Here is a 26,790-nt window from a genome sequence, read left to right on the forward strand (position 1 = left end):
GTTAACCCATTCATTTTTTAGAAGGATGTTCTTTAATTTCCAAGTGTTCATGGCACTTCCAAAGTTTTTTTTTTTTTTTTTTTGTAGTTGATTTTGAGTATCATAGTGCTGTGGTCTGAAGATATGCAAGGTATGATCTTGATCTTTTTGTACTTGTTGAGGGCTGATTTGTGTCCCAGTATGTGATCTATTCTAGAGAATGTTCCATGTGCACAGGAGAATAATGTGTATTCTGCTGCTTTAAGATGAAATGTTCTGAATATATCTGTTATGTCCATCCTGTCTAGTGTGTCATTCAAAGCCATTGTTTCTTAGTCGATTTTCTGTTTAGATGATCTGTCCATTGTTGTAAGTGGGGTGTTGAAGTCCCCTACTATTATGGTATTATTATCAATGAACTTCTGTATGTTTGTGATCAATTGATTTATATATTGGGTTTCTTCATGTTGGGGGCATAAATATTTACAATTGTTAGATCTTCTTGGTGGATATACCCCTTTAGTTGTGATATAATGCTCTTCTTCATCTCTTGTTACAGTCTTTATTTTAAAATCTAGACTCACTTCATGCTGATGTAGTTTCATTTCAGGATGAGGGAAGCTGAGAACTTCCATGCTACTCTGTCATCTTGGCCATTTGTCTCTAATTTTTTTTAATGCTTATTTATTTTTTGAGAGAGAGAGAGAGAGCAAGAAGGGAAGGGGAAGAGAGAGAGGGAGACACAGAATCTGAAGTAGGCTCCAGGCTCTGAGCTGCCAGCACAGAGCCTGAGGTGGGGCTTGAACCCCCAAACCATGAGAAATGACCTGAAGTTGGACGTTTAACTGATTGAGGCACCCAGATGCCCCAAGAGACTCACTTTAGACCTAAAGACACCTACAGATTGAAAATGAGAGAATGAACCATTTATCATGCTAATGGATGTGAAAAAAGCCAGAGTAGCCATATATATATATCAGACAAACTAGATTTTAAACCAAAAACAGAGCAAGAGATGAAGAAGGGCACTATATCATAAAAAAAGGGTCTATCCAACAAGAAGACCTAACAAATATAATTATTTATGCTTCCATGTGGAAGCAGCCAAATATATAAATCAATTAATAACAAACATAAACTCATCGATTACAATACAATAACAGTAGAGAACATTAACACCCCACTTACACCAATAGACAATTCATCTAAGCAGAAAATCAAGGAGGAAACAATGGCTTTGAATGACACACTGTACCCAATGGACTTGATAGATATATTCAGAATATTTCAACATAGAGCAGCAGAATACACATTTAGTTTGAGTGCACAAAGATATTCTGCAGAAAATATCACATATGGGGACAGATTCAGGCTTCAATATGCACAAAAAGATAGAGATCATAGTATGCATATTTTTCAACCACAAAGCTATGAAAAATGAAGCCAATCACAAGAAAAATTAACTGTTAAAACAACAAATACATGGAGGTTAAACACTATCCTACTAAAGAATTAATGAGTTAATCATGAAATTAAAGAGAAATACAAAATATATGGAAGCAAATGAAATTGAAAACGTGACAGTCCAAAACCTTTGGGATGCATCAAAATGGTCATAAGAGGTAAGTATATAGCAATACAGGCTTATCTCAAGAAGCACAACCTCACAACCTCAAATACACAACCTCACCTTATACCTAAAAAAGCTAGAAAAGGAGCAACAAATGAAGCCTAAAGCCAGCAGAAGAAGGGAAATAATAAAGATTAGAGCAGAAATAAATTATATAGAAACAAACAAACAAAAAAACCCCACCAGTTAACATATCAATGAAATTAGGAGATGGTTCTTTGAAGAATTAATAAAATTTATAAACACCTAGACAGACTTATCACAAAGAAATGAGAAAGGACCCAAATAAATAAAATCACAAATGAGAGAGGAGAGATCACAACTAACACCCACAGAAATACAAACTGTTATAAAAGAATATTATGAAAAATTATATACCAACAAATTGAGCAATCTAGAAGAAATGGATAAATCTTAGAAACATATAACCTGCTGAAACTGAAACAGGGAGAAATAGAAAATTTGAACAGACCAGTAACAAACAAAAAAATTGAATCAGTAATCAAAAATCTCCCAACAAACAAAATTCCAGGGCTAGATGACTTCCCAGGTGAATTCTACCAAACATTAAAGAAGATTTAATACCTATTCTCAAATTATTCCAAAAAATATAAATAGAAAGAAAACTTCCAAACTCATTCTATGAGGCCAGCATTACCTTGATTCCAAAACCAGATAAAAACCTCAATAAAATGAAGAATTATAGGCCAACATCCTTGAGAAAATGGATGTAAAATTCTGAACAAGATACTGGGAAATCAATCCAATGGTATATTAAAAAAGTTATTCACTATGATCAAGTGGGGTTTACTCTGGGGCTGCAATGGTGGTTCAGTATTAACAAATTAATCAACATGATACACTGCATTAATTAAAAAAAGGGTAAGAACCATGTGATCCTCTCAATAAATGCAGAAATAACATTTGACAGAATACAGTATCCATTCATGATAAAAACCCTCAACAAAGTAGGGATAGAGGGAACATACCTCAACATCATAAAGACAATATTCAAAAGACCCATTGCTGATATCATCTTCATTGGGGAAAAACTGAGAGTTCCACGGTTATTCACATAATACTGGAAGTTCTAGCATCAGCAATCAGACAACACAAAGAAATAAAAGTTATCCAAATCAGCAAGAAAGAATTCAAACTTTCACTGTTTTCAGACAACATGTTATTCTATATAGAAAACCTGACCGATTCCACCAAAAAATTGCTAGACCTGATACACGAAATCACTAATGTTGTAGGATAAAAAATCAACATACAGAAATCAGATGCATTTCTCTATACCAATGAGCAGCAGAAAGAGAAATCAATGAATCAGTCATATTTGCAGTTGCACCAAAATCATAAGATACTTTGGAATAAACCTAACCAAAGAGGTAAAAGATCTGTACTCTGAAAACTATAAAACACTTGTGAAACAAATTGACGAGGACACAAAAAAAATGAAAAAACATTCCATGCTCATGGATGAGAAGAACAAATATTGTGAAAATGTCTATACTAACCAAAGCAATCTATACATTTAATGCAATTCTTTTCAAAATACCACCAACATTTTTCACAGAACTTGAACAAACAATCCTAAAATTTGTATGAAACCACAAAAAGTCCTGAATATTCAAAGCAATCTTGAAAAAGAAAACCAAACTGGAGGTGTCACAATTTTGGACTTCAAGCTGTATTATAAAGGTGTAATTAGCAAGACAGTATGGTACTGGTACAAGAACAGACACATATATCAGTGGAACAGAATAGGAAACCCAGAAATGGACCCACAACTATAAGGTCAACTAATCTTCCACAAAGCAGGGAAGAATGTCCAATGGAAAAAAGAGTCTCTTTAACAAGTGGTGTTGGGAAAACTGGACAGCAACATGCAGAAGAATGAAACTGGACCTCACTCTTACACCATACACAAAAATAAATTCAGCTGGGGGTGGGAGAGGGAGATGGTGCTTGCCAGCGCCTTTGTTCCCTGCCTAGCTGAGCTCTGTCTTACAGGGCTCAACATCTCTCCCTCCCAGTGTCCTCTCGCCCTCCCGCTCTCCAAGCAGAGCTGTTGACTTTTAACTTTCCAGATGTTAAGTTCCGCTGGCTGTCAGAACTCACTGAGTCCGGACCCTCCGCTTTTTCAAGCCAGACTCAGGGACTCTGCCTTGCCAGGCAGGCTGCCTCTCCACTGCCCCGGCTCCCTCTTGCCAGTCCGTGTAGCGTGCACTGCCTCTCCGACCTTCCTACACTCTTCCGTGGGCCTCTTGTCTACACTTGGCTCTGGAGAGTCCATTCTACTAGTCTTCTGGCAGTTTTCTGGGTTATTTAGGCAGGTGTGGGTGGAATCTAAGTGATCAGCAGGACGAGGTGAGCCCAGCGCCCGCCTATGCTGCCATCTTCTCCCCCAAAGGGAAGCAGTACCCGTCACCAAACTTGCTTGCACTGCACAAACACCCAACGCTGTGCTTCTGTGCATCCATACCTCCGACTAGTCTGCCTCCCTCCCGGTGCTGCAGGGCCCTCCCACAGGGGACCACCAATGGCAAAATGAACTAGGCCTGCCCCTCCCGCCCCTGTGCACCTTGCAGATCCACCCGGGCTGATATACCAGATCCCATCGAAGCAGCACCACAAGCCTGGCAGTGTGCAAGTAATCCAGACAGGGGCCACACCACTCCACAGTGAGTCCTACCCTTGGGAGAGGGGAAGATAAGGTACACCCAGTCTGACTGTGGCCTCAGCGGTGGGCTGGGGGCAGACATGGGGTATGACTGCAGCCCCGCCCACCAACACAAGTTACTCCAGACAGCACAGGGGGAGTGCCCTGCAGATTGGCCACCCCAGGGACTATCCAAAATGACAAAACGGAAGAACTCTCCTCAAAAGAAACTCCAGGAAGTAGCCACAGCTAACGAACTGATCAAAAACGATTTAAGCAATATAATGGAACAAGAATCTAGAATAATAGTCATAAAATTAATCGCTGGGCTTGAAAAAAGTAGAGAGGACAGCAGAGAATCTATTGCTACAGAGATCAAGGGACTAAGAAATAGTCATGAGGAGCTAAAAAATGCTAAAAATGAGGTGCAAAATAAAATGGAGGCGACCACAGCTCAGATTGAAGAGGCAGAGGAGAGAATAGGTGAATTAGAAGATAAAAATATGGAAAAAGAAGAAGCTGAGAAAAAGAGAGATAAAAAAATCCAGGAGTATGAGGGGAGAAATAGACAACTAAGTGATGCAATCAAATGGAACAATATCCGTATTATAGGAATTCCAGAAGAGAAAGAGAGAGAGAAAGGGGCTAAAGGTGTACTTGAAAAATCATAGCTGAGAATTTCCCTCATCTGGGGAAGGAAAAAGGCATTGAAATCCCAGAGACACAGAACTCCCTTCAGAAGTAACTTGAATCGATCTTCTGCATGACATATCATAGTGAAACTGGCAAAATACAAGGATAAAGAGAAAATTCTGAAAGCAGCTAGGGATAAACATGCTCTAACCTATAAAGGGAGACCCATAAGAGTAGTGACAGATCTATCTACTGAAACTTGGCAGGCCAGAAAGGAATGGCAGGAAATCTTCAATGTGATGAACAGAAAACATATGCAGCTGAGAATACTTTATCCAGCAAGTCTGTCATTCAGAATAGAATGAGAGATAAAGGTCTTCCCAAACAAACAAAAACTGAAGGAATTCATCACCACTAAACAAGCCCTACAAAATCCTAAGGGGGATTCTGTGAATGAAATGTTGCAAGGACCACAAAGCACCAGAGACATCACTACAAGCATGAAACCTACAGACATCACAATGACTCTAAACCCATATCTTTCTATAATAACACTGAATGTAAATGGACTAAATGCTCCAACCAAAAGACATAGGGTATCAGAATGGATCAAAAAACAAGACCCATCTATTTGCTGTCTACAGGGACTCATTTTAGACCTGAGGACATCTTCAGATTGAAAGTGAGGGGATGGAGAACTACCTATCATGCTACTGGAGGTCAAAAGAAAGCTGGAGTAGCCATACTTAGATAAACTAGACTTTAAATTAAATGCTGTAACAAGAGATGAAGAAGGGCATTATATAATAATCACAGGGTCTATCCATCAGGAAGAGCTAACAATTATAAATGTCTATGTGCCAAATACAGGAGCCCCCAAATATATAAAACAATTACAAACATAAGCAACCTTATTGATAAGACTGTGGTAATTGCAGGGGACTTTAATACTCCACTTACAATAATGGATAGATCACCTAGACACAGGATCAATAAAGGAACAAGGGCCTTGAATAATACATTGGATCAGATGGACTTGACAGATATATTTAGAACTCTGCATCCCAAAGCAACAGAATATACTTTCTTCTCAAGTGCACATGGAACATTCTCCAAGATAGATCACATACTGGGTCACAAAGCAGCCCTTCATAAGTATACAAGAATTGAGATCATACCATGCACACTTTCAGACCACAGTGCTATGAAACTTGAAATCAACCACAGGAAAAAGTCTGGAAAACCTCTAAAAGTATGAAGGTTAAACAACACCCTACTAAAGAATGAATGGGTCAACCAGGCAATTAGAGAAGAAATTAAAAAATATATGGAAACAAATGAAGATGACAATACAACAATGCAAATGCTTTGGGATGCAGCGAAGTCAGTCCTGAGAGGAAAATACATTGCAGTCCAGGACTATCTCAAGAAACAAGAAAAATCCCAAATACAAAATCTAACAGCACACCTAAAGGAAATAGAAACAGAACAGCAAAGACACCCCAAATCCAGCAGAAGAAGAGAAATAATAAAGACAGAGCAGAAATAAACAATATAGAATCTGAAAAACTGTAGAGCAGATCAACGAAACCAAGAGTTGGTTTTTTGAAAAAATAAACAAAATTGATAAACCTCCAGCCAGGCTTCTCAAAAAGAAAAGGGAGATGACCCAAATAGATAAAATCATGAATGAAAATGTACTTATTACAACCAATCCCTCAGAAATACAAGCAATTATCAGGGAATACTATGAAAGATTATATGCCAACAAACTGGACAACCTGGAAGAAATGGACAAATTCCTAAACACCCACACACTTCCAAAACTCAAACAGGAAGAAGTGGAAAGCTTGAACAGACCCATAACCAGCGAAGAAACTGAATCAGTTATCAAAAATCTCCCAACAAATAAGAGTCCAGGACCAGATGGCTTCCCTGGGGAATTCTACTGGACATTTAAAGCAGAGATAATACCTATCCTTCTCAAGCTATTCCAAAAAAATAGAAAAGGAAGGAAAACTTTCAGACTTATTCTATGAAGCCAGTATTACTTTGATTCCTAAACCAGACAGAGACCCAGTAAAAAAAGAGAACTACAGGCCAATATCCCTGATGAATATGGATGCAAAAATTCTCAATAAGATACTAGCAAATAGAATTCAACAGCTTATAAAAAGAATTATTTACCATGATCAAGTGGGATTCATTCCTGGGATGCAGGGCTGGTTCAACATTTGCAAATCAATCAACGTGATACATCACGTTAATAAAAGAAAAGATAAGAACCATATGATCCTGTCAATCGATGCAGAAAAAGCATTTGACAAAATTCAGCATCCTTTCTTAATAAAAACCCTCGAGAAAGTCGGGTTAGAAGGAACATACTTAAAAATCATAAAAGCCATTTATGAAAAGCCCACAGCTAATATCCTCCTCAATGGGGAAAAACTGAGAGCTTTTTCCCTGAGATCAGGAACACGACAGGGATGTCCACTTTCACTACTGTTGTTTAACATAGTGTTGGAAGTGCTAGCATCAGCAATCAGACAACAAAAGGAAATCAGAGGCATCAAAATTGGCAAAGATGAAGTCAAGGTCTCACTTTTTGCAGATGACATGATATTATACATGGACAACCCGATAGACTCCACCAAAAGTCTGCCAGAACTAATACATGAATTCAGCAAAGTCGCAGGATGCAAAATTAAAGTACAGAGTCAGTTGCATTCTTATACAGTAACAACGAAGCAACAGAAAAACAAAGAAACTGATCCCATTGACAACTGCACCAGGAAGCATAGAATACCTAGGAATAAACCTAACCAGATGTAAAAGATCTGTATGCTGAAAACTATAGAAAGCTTATGAAGGAAATTGAAGAAGATATAAAGAAATGGAAAAACATTCCATGCTCATGGGTTGGAAGAATAAATATTGTTAAAATGTCAATACTACCCAAAGCTATCTACATATTCAATACAATCCCAATCAAAATTGCACCAGCATTCTTCTCGAAGCTAGAATAAGCAAACCTAAAATTTTTATGGAACCACAAAAGGCCCTAATAGCCAAAGTAATTTTGAAGAAGAAGACCAAAGCAGGAGGCATCACAATCCCAGACTTTAGCCTCTACTACAAAGCTGTCATCATCAAGACAGCATGGTATTGGCACAAAAACAGACACATAGACCAATGGAATAGAATAGAAACCCCAGAATTAGACCCACAAAAGTATGGCCAACTAATCTTTGGCAAAGCAGGAAAGAATATCCAATGGAAAAAAGACAGTCTCTTTAACAAATGGTGCTGGGAGAGCTGGACAGAAACATGCAGAAGAATTAAACTAGACCACTTTCTCACACCATTCACAAAAATAAACTCAAAATGGATAAGGGACCTGAATGTGAGACAGGAAACCATCAAAACCCTAGAGGAGTAAGCAGGAAAAAACCTCTCTGACCTCAGTCACAGCAATTTCTTACTTGACACTCCCCCAAAGGCAAGGAAATTAAAAGCAAAAATGAACTATTGGGTCCTCATAAAGATAAAAATCTTCTGCACTGTAAAGGAAACAATCAACATAACTAAAAGGCAGCCAACGGAATGGGAAAAGATATTTGCAAATGACATTTTGCACAAAGGGCTAGTATCCAAAATCTATAAAGAGCTCACCAAACTCCACACTCAAAAAACAAATAATCCAGTGAAGAATTGGGCAGAAAACATGAATAGACCCTTCTCTAAAGAAGACATCCAGATGGCCAATAGGCACATGAAAAGATGCTCAACGTCGCTCCTCATTAGGGAAATACAAATCAAAACCACACTGAGATACCACTTCATGCCAGTCAGAGTGGCTAAAATGAACAAGTCAGGAGACTATAGATGCTGGAGAGGATGTGGAGAAATGGGAACCCTCTTGCACTGTTGGTGGGAATGCAAACTGGTGCAGCCGCTCTGGAAAACAGTGTGGAGGTTCCTCAAAGAATTAAAAATAGACCTACCCTATGACCCAGCAATAGCACTGCTATAAATTTACCCAAGGGATACAGGAGTACTGATGCATAGGGGCACTTGTACCCCAATGTTTATAGCAGCACTTTCAACAATAGCCAAATTATGGAAAGAGCCTAAATGTCCATCAACTGATGCATGGATAAAGAAATTGTAGTTTATATACACAATGGAATACTACGTGGCAATGAGAAAGAATGAAATATGGCCTTTTGTAGCAATGTGGATGGAACTGGAGAGTGTGATGCTAAGTGAAATAAGTCATACAGAGAAAGACAGATACCATATGCTTTCACTCCTATGTGGATCCTGAGAAATTAACAGAAGACCATGGAGGAGGGGAGGGAAGAAAAAAAAAGGTTAGAGAGGCAGGGAGCCAAAATGTAAGAGACTCTTAAAAACTGAGAATAAACTGAGGGTTGATGGCTGGTGGGACAGAGGGGAGGGTGGGTGAAGGGTATTGAGGAGGGCACCTGTTGGGATGAGCACTGGGTGTTGTATGGAAACCAATTTGACAATAAATTTCATATTAAAGAAATAAATTCAAAACAGATAAAAGACCTAAATATGAAACAAGAAACCACCAAAATCCTGTAGGAGAACATAGGTTTCAAGCTCTGACCTGGAGATAAGGGAGATAAGGGAAACAAAATAAAAAATGAACTATTGGGACTTCATCAAGATAAAACTTTCTGCAGTGAAGGAAACAATCAAGAAAACTAAAAGGCAACCTAGAGAATGGGAGAAGATATTTGAAAGTGACATATCAGATAAAGGGTTAATATCCAAAATCTATAAAAAAATTTCTCAAACTCAACACTCCAAAAATAAATAATTTATTTAAGAAATGGTCTGAAATGAATAGACATTTTTTCCCTAAGAAGACATATGGATAGTTAACAGACACATCAAAAAATACTCAACATCACTCATCATCGAGGAAATACAAAACAAAACTATGAGATATCGCCTCACACCTGTCTTAATGGTTAATACTAACAACACAGGAAACAATAGGTGTTGAGGATGTGGAAAAAGGGAAGCCCTCTTACACTGTCGATGGCAATGCAAACTGGTATAGCCACTCTGGAAAATGATATGGAGGTTCCTCTAAATAGAACTACCCTGTGATCCAGCAATTGCACTTCTAGGTATTTACCCAAATGATACAAAAGAACTGATTCGAGAGGCGCATACACCCTGATGTTTATAGCAGCATTATCATTAATAGCCACATTATGGAAAGATCCCAAATTTCCATTGACTGATGAATAAAGAATACACACACACACACACACACACACACACACACACACACATACACACATACACACAATGGAATATTACTCAGCCATCACAAAAGTGAAATCTTGAGGCGCCTGAGTGGATCAGTTGGTTGGGCGTCCTACCTCAGCTCAGGTCACGATCTCGCAGTTCATGAGCTCCAGCCCCATGTCGGGCTCTGTGCAGACGGCTCAGAACCTGGAGTCCACTTGGGATTCTGTGACTCCCTCTCTCTGCCCCTCCTCTGCTTGCACTCTGTCTGTCTGTCTGTCTCTCTCTCTCTCTCAAAAATAAATGAAACATAAAAAAGTTAAAAAAAAAGAAAATAAAATCTTGCCATTTGCAATGATGTGGATGGAGCTAGAGTGTATTATGCTAAGCAAAACAAGTCAGTCAGAGAAAGTCAAATGCCATGTGATTTCACTCATGTGGAATGTAAGAAGCAAAAGAAATAAACATTAGGGAAGTGGGAAAAAGAAGAGAGAGAGGAAGGCAAACCATAAGAGACTCTTAACTATAGAGAACAAACTGAGGGTTGGTAGAAGGGAGGTGGGTGGAGGATGCACTAGATGGGTAATGGATATTAAGGAGAGCACTTGCTGTTATGAGCACTGGGTGTTATAGGTGATGAATCAATAAATTCTACTCCTGAAACCAATGTTACATGATATGTTAACTAATTAGATTAAATTAAAACTTGAAACAAACAAATAAATAAAGTAGACAAATGGCCAAAAAACCCCTGATATCTCAGATATATAATCCATTTTTATTTTTATAAATAAAAAATTTTGTGTTTTAAGTGTACCTTGTTAATTGCATTATTGCTTTTCCTATCAGTCAGTAATGTACCTATTCATAGTTAACTAAACACTAACACTACCTCTAGCAGTCATTCCTGTTGGTTTTAACTCTTCCATATCTTTCACCCTGGAATGATTATTGCTTTCTTCATCATCCCCTTAAACAAAACAGATATCATATTCTTTTCCATTTCTGAAAATATATTTAAAATATTATAATTGGTGCCAAGTGATATCAAATCAGCACTACATATTAGAAGAACAGAAATAGCATGAGAACTGAGAATCTAGTTGTAATAATGATATTAAAAAAAATCAAAGGTACACACACACACACACACACACACAAAGTATCCTGTTCTTACACAATCATTTTGTGTAGTACCTTAAGTGCTATCAAGTTGCTCAAAGGAGAAATCTGGTATTCATTCTTGATTCTTCCTTGCCCCTCACCACAACATTAATTTATTAGAAAGTTGTAATTTATTAAAATTTATTAAAAAGTTGTAATTTATTAAAAAGTTGTGTTAATTATGTCTCCAAAATATACCTGCAATCCATCTAATTGTCTCTAAGGAGATGCCTCTTAAGTTCCAAAGTAGTAACCTGTAGTCATCTGAAGGTTAATAACATTCCTGAGTTAAGAGAAAATAAATAGAGCTGTACATAATGCAGTTGGATAATTATTACAACTACTTTGATCTGGAAGCTGCCACATTATAAAAGTTTGATGGTATTAAATTGCCATAGAAATATATTAGATATCTTCAAGTCGCCTTAGTGCATACCCTGGAGAATGTGATATGATTACTGTGAAATACACTCTTGCATCACAAATAAAGACCCTAGTGGCAGTGGTAGATATGATCTATCCCCACCCTCCACAGAGAGCCTTCAGAACCTTCTCTGAAAGATATGTGTGTCCTCAAAGATTACATTTTAACACTCCATATATTCATTGGCAAAGTATTATTTATTTATTTATTTACTTATTTACTTATTTATTTTTTTAATTTTTCAATTTTTTAAAGTTTATTTATTTTCAGAGTGTGAGCAGGGTAGGGGCAGAGAGAGAGGGAGGAAGGAGAGAATCCTAAGCAGGCTTCATGCTGTCAGTGCAGAGCCTGATGTGGGCCTTGCACTCAAGAACCGAGATCATGAGCTGAGCTGAAATCAAAAGAGTTGGACGCTTCACTGACTGACCCACCCAGGCGCCCCAGAAAAATATTTTTTAAAATTCAGACTAAACTAAACTGAACTTTCACATATATAAATTTAATAGAAAAATTTTAATGTATGGTTTCAATTCCAATATACACCTTTGGGTGAAGCAATCATGAAACTTGTTGTATTACAGAGTTAAGCAGAAAAGTCAATATCATGAACCAGGGTTTTCAGTTGGAAGAAGGTACATACAAATATGGATTGGGGGAGGTGAGAAAGGACAGATTTTAAATGAAGGTTTAATGTGAACTCATGATTTGTAATACATATATATGTATATGTATGTGCATATATATGCATATATATATATATATATATATATATAGGTATATATATCCCTGAGTATGTGTGTGTGTATAGATATAGAAATAGGTATAGATAGATATAGATATATAGATATATATTCTAGCTTTGTCTATTAAATAAGCCAAGAAGCAGGGATTGTGCAAAGTAGGTAGAAGATGAACCTGTAACATCTTCTTATGTCATGAAATTAAAAAAAAGTCTCAAAAAAAAAGATGATGACTTATCATAAGGATGTGTGAGCCAACTTTAATGGCTCCCTACTGGTTAAAAAAACAAAAAAACAAAACAAAAAACAACAACACAGTAGTGAATCGCAATAGTTTTAACTGACATTTATATTTCCACATAGATAGTAAATACATAAATAGATAAAAAATGAATAATTGGGGGAGAAGAGAGAGCTCTTGCTTATAGTAGAATGCTGAGTGCTTACTGGTAAGTATAGAGAGAGTATTCAATTTTATAAAATTAAAATCACCATTGGCATTCAAGGACATCATGTACCTCTGGATATGATACTCTCAGAAAGCTACAACATCACCTATTTAGTATGCTATCCAGAAATGTATAACCCGAATATAATCATGAGGAAGCATCACAAAAGCCCCAACTAAGGAAGGTTCTTTTATACAAAAGAGGGGTGCTATATTCTTCCAAAGTCACAAAACACAAGGGAAGGTTTTAGAAATGTTCCTACATTAAAAGAGGCTAAAAGCAATATCTGAACCTAGACTAGATTATATACTGAAGGAGAAAAATGTACTAGAGGTATTATTAGATCAACTGACAGTTTTGAATATTGATAGTTGATTAGATAATAGTATTATATAATTGTACATATAATGAAGTTGATAATTATACTTCAGATATGTAAAAAAATCCATATTTGTGGTAAATACATACCAAAGTATTTAGGGGTAAAGGGCCATGACATATATAACTTTCCATTGACTGGTTCTATATATATATATATATATATATATATATATATATATATATATATATATATATATACTGCATGTGTGTGTGTATGTGTGTGCATGCACATAGAGAGACGCACAGGGAGACACATAGAGGAAGGAATGGGTGTAGTGAAATAAAGAGAGAGAAACAGAGAGTGTGGGCAAATGAAAACAAATGGCATAACATGTTAACAACGGGTGAATCTGAGTAAACATACATACATGTATTTTCTGCCTTATTTTTATTCGTACAATTTTTTTCTGTAAATTTGAAATTTATTTCAAATAAAATGTTAAAAAATAAGATTATACAATGCTATATTTCTTAAGAGTTCAGTTATACATATAGATACATATTATTAAGAAGTTAAATATTATAACTTTATAATAAACTTTTATGTTTGTAATATAATAATTTTAAAATTATAAGCTAAATTGGATTTATATATCACTTATATTTGAGATTTTTTAAAAAGATATTTAATGATATTGTGTAGTTAAGTGAATATATATGTTGAGGAACTTTGTCAATTGTATAATTTTATTACATAAAAGAAATCATGTTAGATCATATAGATTTTTATTTTTTATCTTATAAATGTGAAGATTGTCCATACATTATCATATAGAATCTCATGTTGAGATAATTTCCTTCAAAAAAGTCTATTTGGCTTAGTAAAGTACATAATGCATTACTATGTTAATTTATATATGATTTTACTAAGAGCTATATATTTTATGCTTTAATAGTTACAAGATCTTAATTCATCTATATTTTCTTCACTCCTTTAAGAATTAATTAAACTCCAGATGTTATATTACTAAGATGGCAGCTTTTAATTTATGAAATATCGAAATATACTATAGTTGCTCATTGGTATATTTTCCTGTTCTTTACCAGAGATTTGTACCTATGAAATCAATCACCCCAGCTCCTGGCACATATAATGAATCTCGAACTGCTTTCAATTCCTTGAAGAAAACACCAGGACTGAAAAATACCCCATTTGGTCAGAGTGCTCCTCGATTCACACAGGACTCCAGGACAGAGGAAATGCCAGGTTAGCAATTAATCCATGTATTTATATAACTTAATATTCTTAACAAGATGGACGTAACAAGAGAGTACATTTTTTTTGTTCTGTGGTTTGTGCTGTCATTTTAAATCACATTTTTAAAGTATTGACTATATACTAAACACAGATAGATGAAAAATAATGTACAATTTTAGTAAGATTTCAATTTAACATGTTAGATATCATTATTGTAATTTTCTATGGTTTTTCTTTATTCAGTAAATTTCCTAATTTCTCTTGATGGATGTGCATATATGTCAACTATGTGGTCACTGCCACATAATTTAACTTATGATATGCACTTTTGTTAAAATTTTATTTTAAGGATATTCCATCACATATTCTAGTATTCTCACTGGGTATTCTAGTATACAGAACTAAGAATACAGCACAAAAATAACTTATATAAATGTTAAGATATAATTATGTGTTGCTGCATAACAAACTTAGTGGCTTAAAAACACAGAGTTTTCAATTATATATTATTATTTTGTGGGATGCCTGGGAGGCAGAGGTCAGATGAGACTCATTCAGAGTGCATGCATAACTTCAGCATTGCTGCCCCAGGGTAGTTGGTATTTTAATTTGGTAGCTAAGGGCTCCATAAGACCTGGCAGCATTGTACAATGCTTCTTATGACCTAATGTCAGAAAGAGCACATTCTGTTAGTTAATCAAATTACTCAGAGCAACAGAAGAACCTGAAACTTCATCTCTCAATGACAGGAGCAGCAAAGAATTTGTGGCCATCTTTAATTTACTGTAGACTACCCTATGGCCACAAAATATTTACAGTTGTCCTACATGCCTTCTCAAGGCCTCCAAAGTCTCATGAAATTATGAATGTAATCTTGAAGTTCAGGATTTTGTTATCTAAGGTCCAGTATAGTTATAGGTGAGAATTTGTGGGTTTAGTACTTTATATTAGCTTTTGAGTATGACTTTTCTTTGTGAGAAGAGCTGTGAACTAAAGATACACATTATCTGTCCCACACATTCCAAAACACAGTGATGGGAGAAAGAGGATAATCATACTGGATGCTTCTATTCAGAAAAGAGAAAACTGGAAGCCTATAGTAGTCATAGCCCTATAGCAATTCCAAAATCCAACCAAGTACATTTGTCGTTTTCTTGATTAGAGCCCAGTTTGGCTCAATGGTAATGATTTTTTAAGGTCCTTTGTTTTACCTTTTGGGCTCTTGGTTCTATCTTTCAAATCATACTTTAAAAAAAATGTTTTTTTATTTATTTTCGAGACAGAGCATGAGTTGGGGAGGGGCAGAGAGAGAGGGAGACACAGAATCCAATCAGGGCCCAGGCTCTGAGCTGTCAGCCCAGAGCCCAATATGGGGCTTGAACTCATGAACTGTGAGATCATGACCTGAGCTGATGTCAGATACTCAACCAGAGCCACTCAGGTGCCCCACATCCTTTCTCTTCTTTAAGAAATAGGCTGTATTTCTGGCTACTTAACTTGTTTATACCAAGCCCCACCCCTCATGCTCTGGAGGGACTGCCCTTCTCAGTAAAGGTTGCCTCAGTCCCAGTGTGGCAAGCCCTTCCCTAAGAAGACTAGCAGATGCCCCTGCCCGTACCATGTCTCCTGACTAGAAAGTTCTGCAAGGCCTTAGTTCTGGTGGAGTCGGTGTCAGATCTCATTTCACAATCAGATCAGAGCACACCTAGTTAAAACTTGCCACATTCATCCAGGGATCAAATACTGCCCACAGCAGGCAAAGAAAGCCTCTCCAGATTACTGGCCTGAAGGACAGTGCAGCCAAAATGGAATAATAGATCACACACAGGCACACCAGAGACATTCACTGAAGTGCCATGCCATGGACACTACATACCTCTTTTTCATAAGGCTATTACTTTCAGGAGCAGGAGACATAACTGTCTTTTCTAACAGAGAAAAAGGCAGAGACTTATACAAGATGCCAAGATGGAGGAATTATTCCAAATGAAAGAACAAGATAAGGCCACAGCCAGAGATCTAACATATATGTCATATATATATATATATATAACATATATGTCATATATATATATATATATATATATGATATGACATATATGTTACACACACACACACACACACACACACACACACACACACACACATGCCTGATGGAGAATATAAAGCAACAATCATAAAGATACTCACTGGGCTTGACAAAAGAAAAGAAGACATTAGATAGACCCTTATTACAGTAATAAAATAGTTAAAAAAAGAATGAATACAATAAACGAGATTGGAAATGAGCTTGATGTAATGAATAGCAAGCTGGAAGAAGTAGAAGAATGAGTTAGTGACCTAGAAGACAAAATAATAAAAAATAATGAAGCTGAACAAAAGAAAGATAGAAGAATTATGCAACATGAGAATAGACTTAGGGAACTCAGCGACTCCAACAAATGTAATAACATTTATATTATAGGAGTCCCAGAAGAAGAAGAAGAGAGAAAAGGGGCCAGAAAATTTATTTCAAGAAATAATAGCAGAAAATTTCCCTAATCTGAGGAAGGAAACAAACATCCAGATCCAGAGGGAACAGAAAACCGCCATCAAGATCAACAAAAGCATGCCCACACCAAGATATATTGTGATTAAATTTGCAAAATATAGTGATAAAGAAAAAAAAATCTTAAAAGCAGCAAGACAAAAAAAGTCCTTAACCCAAAAGGCTAGCTGGAGATTTGTCAACAGAAATGTGTCAGTCCAAAAGGGAGTGGTATGATACATTTACCGTGCTGAATGGGAAAAATACCCAGCCAGGAATATTCTATCTGGCAAGGCTATCATTCAGAATAGAAGTAGAGGTAAAGAGTTTTGCAGACAAACAAAACTAAAGGAATTCATGACCACTAAATCAGCCATATAAGAAATATTAAAGGGAAATCTTTGAGTGCAAAGGAGAGACCAAAAGTGACAAAGACAAGAAAGGATCAGAGAAGATCTCCAGAAACAATGACAAAACAAGTAATAAAATGGCAATAAATACATATCTATCAATAGTTACTTTGAATATAAATGGATTAAATGCTCCAATCAAAGCCATAGGGTGTCAGAATGGATTTAAAAAAAAGTCCCAGGGGCGCCTGGGTGGCTCAGACGGTTAAGCATCTAACTTCGGCTCAGGTCATGATCTTGTGGTCTGTGTGTTTGACCCCCGGGTCAGGCTCTGTGCTGGCAGCTCAGAGCCTGGAGCCTGCTTCTGATTCTGTGTCTCCCTTTTCTCTCTGTCCCTCCCCTGCTTGCTCTCTGTCTCTTTCTCTCTCAAATAAACATTAAAAAAAGTCCCATCTATATATGACCTATAAGAGACTCATTTTAGCCCTAAAGACACCTGCAGATTGAAAGTTACAGGGTGAAGAAATATTTACCACACAAATGAATGTCAAAAGAAAGCCAGAGTAGCAATACCTGTATCAGACAAACTAGACTTTAAAACAAAGACTTTAGAAAGAGACAAAGAAAGACACTACATAATCATTAGGGGGACAATCCAACAAGAAGATATAACAATTGTAAATGTTCCATGCATCCAACGTGGAAGCATCCAAATATATAAAACAATAATAAAAAGAACTAATTTATAATAACCCAATAATAGTAGGGGACTTCAACACCCCATTGACATCAATGGACAGATATCTAAACAGAACATCAACAAGGAAACAATGGCTTTGAATGACACACTAGATCAGATGGGCTTAACAGATGCATTCAGAACATTCTTTCCTAAAACAGCAGAATACACATTTTTTTTTCAAGTGCACATGTAACATTATCCAGAATAGATTACATATTAGGTTACAAAACAGGCCTCAACAAATACAAAAATATTGAAATCATACCATGCATTTTTTCTGACCACACATTATGAAACTCCAAGTCAACCACAAGAAGAAATTTGGGAAGACCATATGGAGGTTAAAACAACATGAATGAATGAACAACATAAAGAATGAATGGGTTAATCAGGAAATCAAAAAAATAAAAAAACATGAAAACAAATGAAAATGAAAACACAATGGTCCAAAACCTTTGGGATGCAGCAAAATTGTTCCTAAGAGGGAAGTATATTGCAATACAGGTCTACTTCAAGAAGCAAGAAAAAAAATCCCAAAGAAATAGGCTGTGTTTGTAGTTTGAGCTTTCTCAACCTGCTTCCTGCCTGTAGAAGATTGGGGGTCTATAGCCACTTTTCATTTTGCACTATTGTCTTTTTTCTTCCAACCTTGTACAATTCCTTATAAAAACTTTGTGAGTATATTATTGAATTGACTTCTAATAAAGTACACTGGACAGAAGCCACATTCAGATGTACTTTTTAGAAAAACCCTTCTCTACTTTGGGTCACCTTTGGTACTTCTCTGTTTCCATTTTCTTAGATTCTTAGGAGCACTATTATTTTAGCCAAGAGGGTCTGTGACATATGGCCTTAAGATTCATAGAAGTCCTTTTCTTTAATTGAGAAATTCTGTGAGGTACCATCTTAAATCTTTCTGAGGTCTTTGCTCTCAGGCCATTTCTTGCTTTGAGAGCTTTTTGCTGTACGGAGAGATGGATGAAGAAGAGTTTTACTTTTAAATCCAGAAAATCTTGATTTATTTTCATTTTCTGCAAATTCCCTTTGAAAACAACAGTTTTAGCCCATCTCTTTCTTCCCATACCTTCTCACACATGGCTGAAAATTGTTACTTGGCACTTGTGATGATATTCAGCCCTCAAACTTTCTTAGCCAGAAACTCCTTATTTTACTAGGTATTTTCTTTATTGTCTCAAGCATTAGTATTGTTAAAATCTCTGCCATTACATTATATGTTTTCTTTTTTTCCAGCTTGCAATAACATTTTCCTCCTGTCTTTTAAGCCATCACCAAGTCCTTTCATGGCCCTGTCTCTATGTCTTGAGTTGTTTCAGCTTCTGACCCATCGCCCCTTCCCAAACCATTGCTACAAGTTTTGTTATGGCAATTGGTTATGGTAAGTTTATAGGGGTACAAAATTATTCACTACTCATGCCATTGAGAGGTTGAGTCTCATTCTTCTCCCTTCCAATCTTGGCTAATCTGGTGTCTTTTTTGACAAATGGTATGTGGTGGAAGTGATATCCCAGCACTTCTTTTTTTTTTTTTTAATATAATTTATTGTCAAATTGGTTTCCATAGAACACTCAGTGCTCATCCCAATAAGTGCCCTTCTCAATTCCCATCACCCACTTTCCCCTGTCTCCACCTCCATCAACCCTCAGTTTGTTCTCAGTATTTAAGAGTCTCTTATGGTTTCCAGAACTTCTTAGGCAAAGTTATAAGCTTTACACCATACACCTGGCCCTGTTGAAACAATTGTCCAGAGCCTCTATGAAGTCTGACTGTTCCAAGACTTTAGTTCTGGAGAGGTCATGTGTAAGTGTTCGACACTTCCCCACCTGAGGCTAGCTCAGTGTGTTTATCATGAATTTGAAGTCCAAATTATTTCTATAAATGAACTTATTGATTGACCCAACTGCCTTAAGATTGGGTCTTGTTTTCAATGTGATGGCCTAGTGTATTATGAATAAAATATAAATTTCCCAAAGGTTAGTTAATTTTTAAAGGATTACATGCAATTTTGATGACCCCCTCCAATCTAATCCCAAGTCTTACATGTTTTAAGAATCAGTGAGAATGGCCTCATGGAACTTTGAGTTTATTTATTTATCTATTTTATTAAAAAAAATTTTTTTATTGCATGTAGAGATTAGGTACAGTAATGAATTGGACCCCTCAGTCATAGGACAGATTTACAGATTACTGTTAGAAGGTAACCCTAAACTAACGTTGGGGTTCCTTGGCATTTCTACACCTACTGAGTGGAAAATGAATATGAAAAACCTCTAATGTAAGTGAATTACATGATCAGGATGGCTTTTCAAATCAGAAGCTTAACAAGGCAGTACTTGTGATGTATACACTGTGAGGTCCCTGTATTTTAAGCACTTAAGTTGTAATGTGTTTTATTGTATTCTCATGCCAGAAAAGAGTCAGATCTGGCATACTTGTCTTTTAATTACCTGAAATGGTGGTCTAAATAGTTTTTATCACACTTTCCATGTACCTTTTTCCTAAACATTACTAGTGGAGGGAATTATGAAGATGACAAGAATAAACCATAGTAGCATTTAGGTTTTCTGAGAGTTGGCACAAGAGACTCTTTGGTAGAGACTTTTTAAAAAATGGTTTGTTTGTTTGTTTATTTATTTATTTATTTGGAAGAGAGGGAGAGAGAGAGAGAAAGAGAGAGAGAGAGAGTGAGCGTGAGCAGGGGGGAGGCAGAGAGAGAGGGAGAGAGAGAGAATCCCAAGCAGGCTCTGCATTGTCAGCACAGAGCCTGACATGGAGTTCGACCTCACAAACCATGAGATCGTGACCTGAGTATAAATCAAGACTCAGTTGCTTAACCAGCTGAGCCCCCCAGGCGCTCCTGGGAGAGACTTTTGAGGAAAAGATGTTGGAATTGGAATATTTGAAAAATTTGGAAGATTTTAGGTGGCTTGTTTGAGAAAAATCTTCTATTTTACAATGTATAATGATTTAATCATTTTTAGTCCAGAAATGACCTAAAGTATCATTAGCCTCATAGTATTCAAAGTGCTCACTTGTCAGCAACTTGTTTCCTACCTACAATGAAAAAGGAGATTGCACCAAAATGTAAATCAACACAGTGCTTCCTTTATGGAGAAAGACTAGTTATAAAATGCCTAGGGAATAGTCAATTTACATTTAATTATAAGCTCTTTTTCTGGTAGATTGTTTTTGGATTAACAACAGCCCATAGACCACATTTTGAGTAGTACTGATCTAGTCAGTTTCTGTATCTTCAGACAAAGAACTTGAAGCCCAGAAAAACAAATGAGATTGAAATTACATTTTATATCTATTTAGTTGCAGAGCTAATTTAGTAGAATTCGGGTAACATGAATACAACCAGGTTAAATGTCCTTTCAAGTATATATTGCATTTTATGGATATTGCTGCTTCCTGGAACTGATGTTTTAAAATTACTGAATTATAAAACATATACAAATATTTTTTCAAATATTTTAATGTTTTGATAAAGCTTTTCTCAATGACATAGAAAGTTTGTATTATTTTGATTGAAAAAGATGTTATTTACTCAGATTGCCACTGTAGAAAATATTTCTGGCTATAAATATGTCCTGAAAGGTAAAAGGCAAAAATAAAATAACTGCTGTGATAGGAATATTGGATGATAAGTGATTTTTTTCTCCCAAATTGATTTTTAATGTTGCTATATCAACTTTTCAATACTTTTTGGCATCAAGAATTCCTTTCTTTCGTTTGTTCTTTCTCCTTTCCTTTCCTTTCCTTTCCTTCCTTTCTCCTTTATTGAGATATAATTTATACATAAAATAATTCATTTTAAGTGTAAAGTATGATGAGGTTTGGTAAATGTATGTGGTCAGGTAATCACCACTACAATTAAGTTTTATAACATTTCCATCATTTTAAAAATGTTTTCTCTTTCCCCTCTGCAGTTAATCTCCACCTTCTCCAGGCTACTGTTACTGTCACTATGATATTGCATTTTCTGGAATTTCATATAAATGGAACATACGTTATTCAGAATTTTGTGTCTGTCTTCTTTCACTTGGGATCATGTTTTTAATGTCCATTCATATTGTTGTATTTATATTTCTTTTTATTGCTGAGTAGTATTTTATTGTTTGAGTATAGAACTTCTTTTTTTTTTTTTCACTACCTGATGGACATTTGGGTTGTTTTCATTTTTCTTGGGAAAATACCTGGGGTTAGAAATTCTGGGGCATATATTAAGTATATGTTTGGTTTTATGAGAACTTGAAAAATTGTTTCTCAAAATGTCATACCATTTTACATTCTTGCCAGTAATATGTGAGTTCTTTCAAAAAATTACTTTATTTAAAGTTATTCAGTTTAAAAGAATTAAAAGCATATTTATTCTTACATATGATATTCCTCATGATTTTAGGTCCTGGGTTTTATAATATCCTAAACAATACTATGATTGACAACATTAGCAATACCTACTTGAAGAAAAAAAAGAAAAGTGCATTTGGTTCTTCTGTTCCTCGGACTCTCTTGCTGGTTCAGAAAAAAGCTTTTACTTCTCCTGGTCCTGCCGATTATCAGGTAATTTGTGAATACCAAAATAATATTCTTTATATCTAATGCCAAGACTTAGGGTTTATAACAATTACATGTGACATATTTTCCCCATTATTTTAAGCCATACTATTATTATTGAAATCATTTTTATATGGTAACTTATGACATAAGAATAAACATTAATTTGGTTTGCAACTATGTTTGTAATTTCTTTTTTAAAAATGGATCATATTCTTTATTTATTTATGGATGTCATATGTATTTGTTTAAATATTTATCTTCATTTTAAAATTGCTCCACTATTTTCGGAGAGTAATTTAAGTTTCCTTTACATGCTCTTTGTGGCTTTATGATTTTTGTGTACAAGTCTTACCCATCTTTGTTAGATTTCTTCCTTTGTATTTAGTGTTTCATGTTTTTAAATTCTATTGTAAATGGTACCTTTTAAATATTTTCATTGTTTAGCTTTCTGTTATAGGTATAAAAAATATTATAATCTTTATTGAAGATTGCTTTACCAATGATCCATGTGGCTTGCTAAATTATGATTAATTCTACTAATTTATTATTAGTTTTGAAAAAAGTTTCCTCAAGCACATTATGCCACCTGTGAATGATAGTTTATATTTTTTCTCTAAGTGTTTCATCTTTTATATATATTTATTCCTTACTGGACATCTGTATCCCAAAACAAATCTCAAGGAAATTAATAGGAATTAAAAAATATTCAGTGTCCAAGAAAATAAAATTCACAGAGTGTGATATCCAATAAAAAAATAGGTATGCAAGTAAGCAGGAAAACATAACCTAGAATCAGGGAAACAAACCAATAGTAAAAGACAAGAAATTACACAGATGGTAGAAATAGTAGACAAAGACATTAAACAGTTATTATAACTACATTTCATATTCAAAAGGTAGAAGAAAGATTGAGTAAATTGAGTAGAGAAATGGCACAAATAAAAAGACACAAATTGAAGTTCCAGAGATGGCAAGTATAATATTTTTAAAAAGTACACTATCATTAACAACAGATTAGGAGGTTTAGAAGAAAAGATTAGTGAACCTGAAGACGCTGATAGAAACTGTCTGAAATGAAACACAGTGAGAAAAGAGACAAAAGTAGTGAATAAAGTATAAGTAAACTATGAGACAATTTGAAGTGGCTTAATATATGTGTAATTAGAGTCCTTGAAGGAAAGGAAGGAGTATGGGGTCATACAATAATATTTCAAGGAATGATGACTGAAAATTTCCAAACTTTGATCAGAGCTTTATAAAAACTGACATATCCATGAAGCTCATCAAACTTGCAGCAAAAGACATTAAGGAAACTATGCAAAGGCATATTATCACCAAATTGACTAGAATCGTTAAAAAAAATTCTTAAAAGCAGCCAGAGAAAAAGAATATATAGTATTGAGGGGCAAAGTTATCAATGGGAGCATATGTCTTGTGGGAAATGATGTAATCAGAAGACATAGTGCAACATTTTTAAGTATTAAAAGAAAACAGTTGTCAAACTATAATTCTATAGCAGATTAAAACATCTTTCAAAAATGAAAACACTTGGAATATGTGAAATATATGAAATATATATATGTGTGTGTGTGTGTGTGTATGTGTGTGTGTGTGTGTATACATATATATGTATCTATACACAAGCTGAAATAGTCATCCTTCAAAGACCTGTAGTATAAGAAATGTTAAAGTCTTCCAGGCAGAGGAAAATATTACCAGATGGAAGATGGAATCTGGGTCTATATAAAGTAATACAGAGTATCAAAGATGATAACTATGTGAGTAAATATAAAAGGCTATTGTTGTATTTCTCATCTTACTGAAAGCAGACCATCTTACATGTTTTTGATTTACTGATAATTTACTTTCACATAAGGTAGAGGAAGCTATGGGAGGAACACATACTCTAGCTTAATTTTGACTAAATAAAGGAGAACTAATTGAATAGAAGGGAAGAATCATTTCACAAATAGTGATCATATTATTTTACAGTTTAGAATTGTCAAACAAGGGATTCTGGACATTGTTAGGTATGTACAAGGAATTTAGATTATCCCTGTTTCAAAATGATCATCAGGAAACAAGAAATGTTCTTAAGATCAGAGACTCTTAAGAGTAAAACTGGCCTGTAAGGATTGACAGGAAGAAAATCTCATGAGTAAAATTCTGACAATGCAGTTTTGATTCACATTAAAATTTTAAGAGTACATTTTAAAAGGACATTTTAATATATGTGTATATATTTATTATTTATTCTTTCTCATTCCTAAAGAATTTGAGAAAGTTTAAAAGAATGTACATATGGAAAAGTAAAAATAGCTAACATTTAGGGTAAAAGATATAGATAGAACAAATAGATATTTTACAGATAGAAAGTAAATAGAAGTTAAACATTGGGGAAGTTTGAACATAGTTGTCAAATCATAAAAGGACATGTACAGAACACTGGAAACATGGTGTCTGTCCTATAGTTGACACTCAGGAAATTATAATTGAATAAATGAATAAAAGAGGCATAGAACTGTAATTAAAGAAGCTTAAAGAGAAAGACAATTTATTGTAAAAAATACTATGGAAAATTAAAATTAGTTTGTATAAGTTTAGTTTACCAAAAAGAGTAGCTAGAAAGATAAGAACTCTGCAGGGATAATATACGGATAGTAGAGCCACTGAACTGCTGAATTGGATTTGTCTTTCCTATCAGGAAAAGTATTTTTATTCCAGAAAGAGTGGAACACACATGGTTTATAGGAATGAATCCTAAGATATTTATGGTGGTAATGTAAGAATATCCTAGTGCTTTACAACACTTTTAAAAGATGAAGTGAAATTAAATTTGCATGTCATTTTTGCACAGGGTGCCAATCTTCTCTGTGATGTTCCAGTTTTAGTATATGTGCTGCCAAAGTTATCACTCTAGTGCCTTAAATTAGTTAAAAGCTTCAGATGTAGCTGAAATAGATCTCATTGTAATGAAAGAACAGCTGTAAATCATTACGGTAATCTCCAAGAGATGCTGAAGATTTGTAGGCATAACAGAAAAATAAAAGTAAATGAAGGTTTTTCTTATTTAAACAAAAATTAAAGTTTTACAAAGTGAGAAGTTCATGAATTATTACAAAATTTTATTTTATATATATTCTAGTGTAAAAAACGTATAACATTAAATTTACTATCTTAACCATGTTTAGCTGCTGATTTAAGTGTATTTTTAGTGCCGCATGAACATTAGTAGTTTTTAGAATATTTTTGTTGTATTTTATTTAAAATGTACTAGAAGTTCATTATTCTAAGTAACCTGACATTTAGATTTAAAAGAGTTATGAAAATTATTACTTGCAAGAAATTTTTAAAAAGCTCTCATTATAATCTTTATTCTCCACTGCATATGCTGAGACAGTATAGCATAGTGATTATGAGCATGATCTCTGGTGTCAGAGTACTCAAGACTACTTGGGTATATTTTCTTCTGTCACTGACTTTGTGTAAGTTGTTTAAATTCTTAGTAAGATGGAGATCATAATAGTACACACCTTAAAGCATTATTATGAATACTAAATGAATAAATACTTGTAAAATACTTTAAATAGGTCCTGGCACATAGTAAGAACTTAATAACTTTTGTTACTGTTACTGACGATTAAAAACTACCTATAGGTATAACCCAAACTGTTTTAGTTTACATAAAATTTAATAAACTATAGTCAAGAGTGAAAAATACACCCTAAACCTGAGTTTTAAAAATCCAGTCTGATAAACTGTGTTTAACTGCACAATTAATTCACTTAATATGATTGCTGACAGATTTGTGTGTATAGAAACCAAACTGTTTCATATATTCTATTGGCTCACTTGTTTTAGGATTTTTTCTTACCTCACCTTTTTTGAATTAATCAAATATTTTGTATTATTCGATTTCATCTATTTCCATAACATTTTTAGTTATGTATTGTTTTATAGTGTTTTAGTGGTTGCCACCAAAATTACAATATGCATCTTTTACTTTTTGTAGTTTAATAAAAAGGATTATTTTTACCA

General features: G+C 34.9%; 1 protein-coding gene and 1 pseudogene across 5 annotated transcripts in view; one reads left to right on the forward strand and one right to left on the reverse strand.

Moving 5' to 3' along the window:
- The window catches only part of STPG2 (sperm tail PG-rich repeat containing 2), a 618,205-nt gene that overhangs the window by 131,797 nt on the left and 459,618 nt on the right, over positions 1-26,790 (forward strand). For all 5 annotated transcript variants that reach the window (XR_006201804.1, XR_006201805.1, XM_042935852.1 and 2 more), the window contains exons 9-10: positions 14,402-14,561; positions 22,595-22,755. Coding sequence is in view for 3 of the 5 variants with exons in the window: in XM_042935852.1 (XP_042791786.1) it covers positions 14,402-14,561; positions 22,595-22,755 (321 nt within the window). In the remaining 2 variants the exon portion in view is untranslated. The remainder of the gene's footprint in view (positions 1-14,401; positions 14,562-22,594; positions 22,756-26,790) is intronic.
- Positions 25,568-25,667, reverse strand: LOC122218825 (annotated as a pseudogene).

This window comes from Panthera leo, chromosome B1, assembly GCF_018350215.1.
Source record: "Panthera leo isolate Ple1 chromosome B1, P.leo_Ple1_pat1.1, whole genome shotgun sequence".
Classification (NCBI taxonomy): domain Eukaryota; kingdom Metazoa; phylum Chordata; class Mammalia; order Carnivora; family Felidae; genus Panthera; species Panthera leo.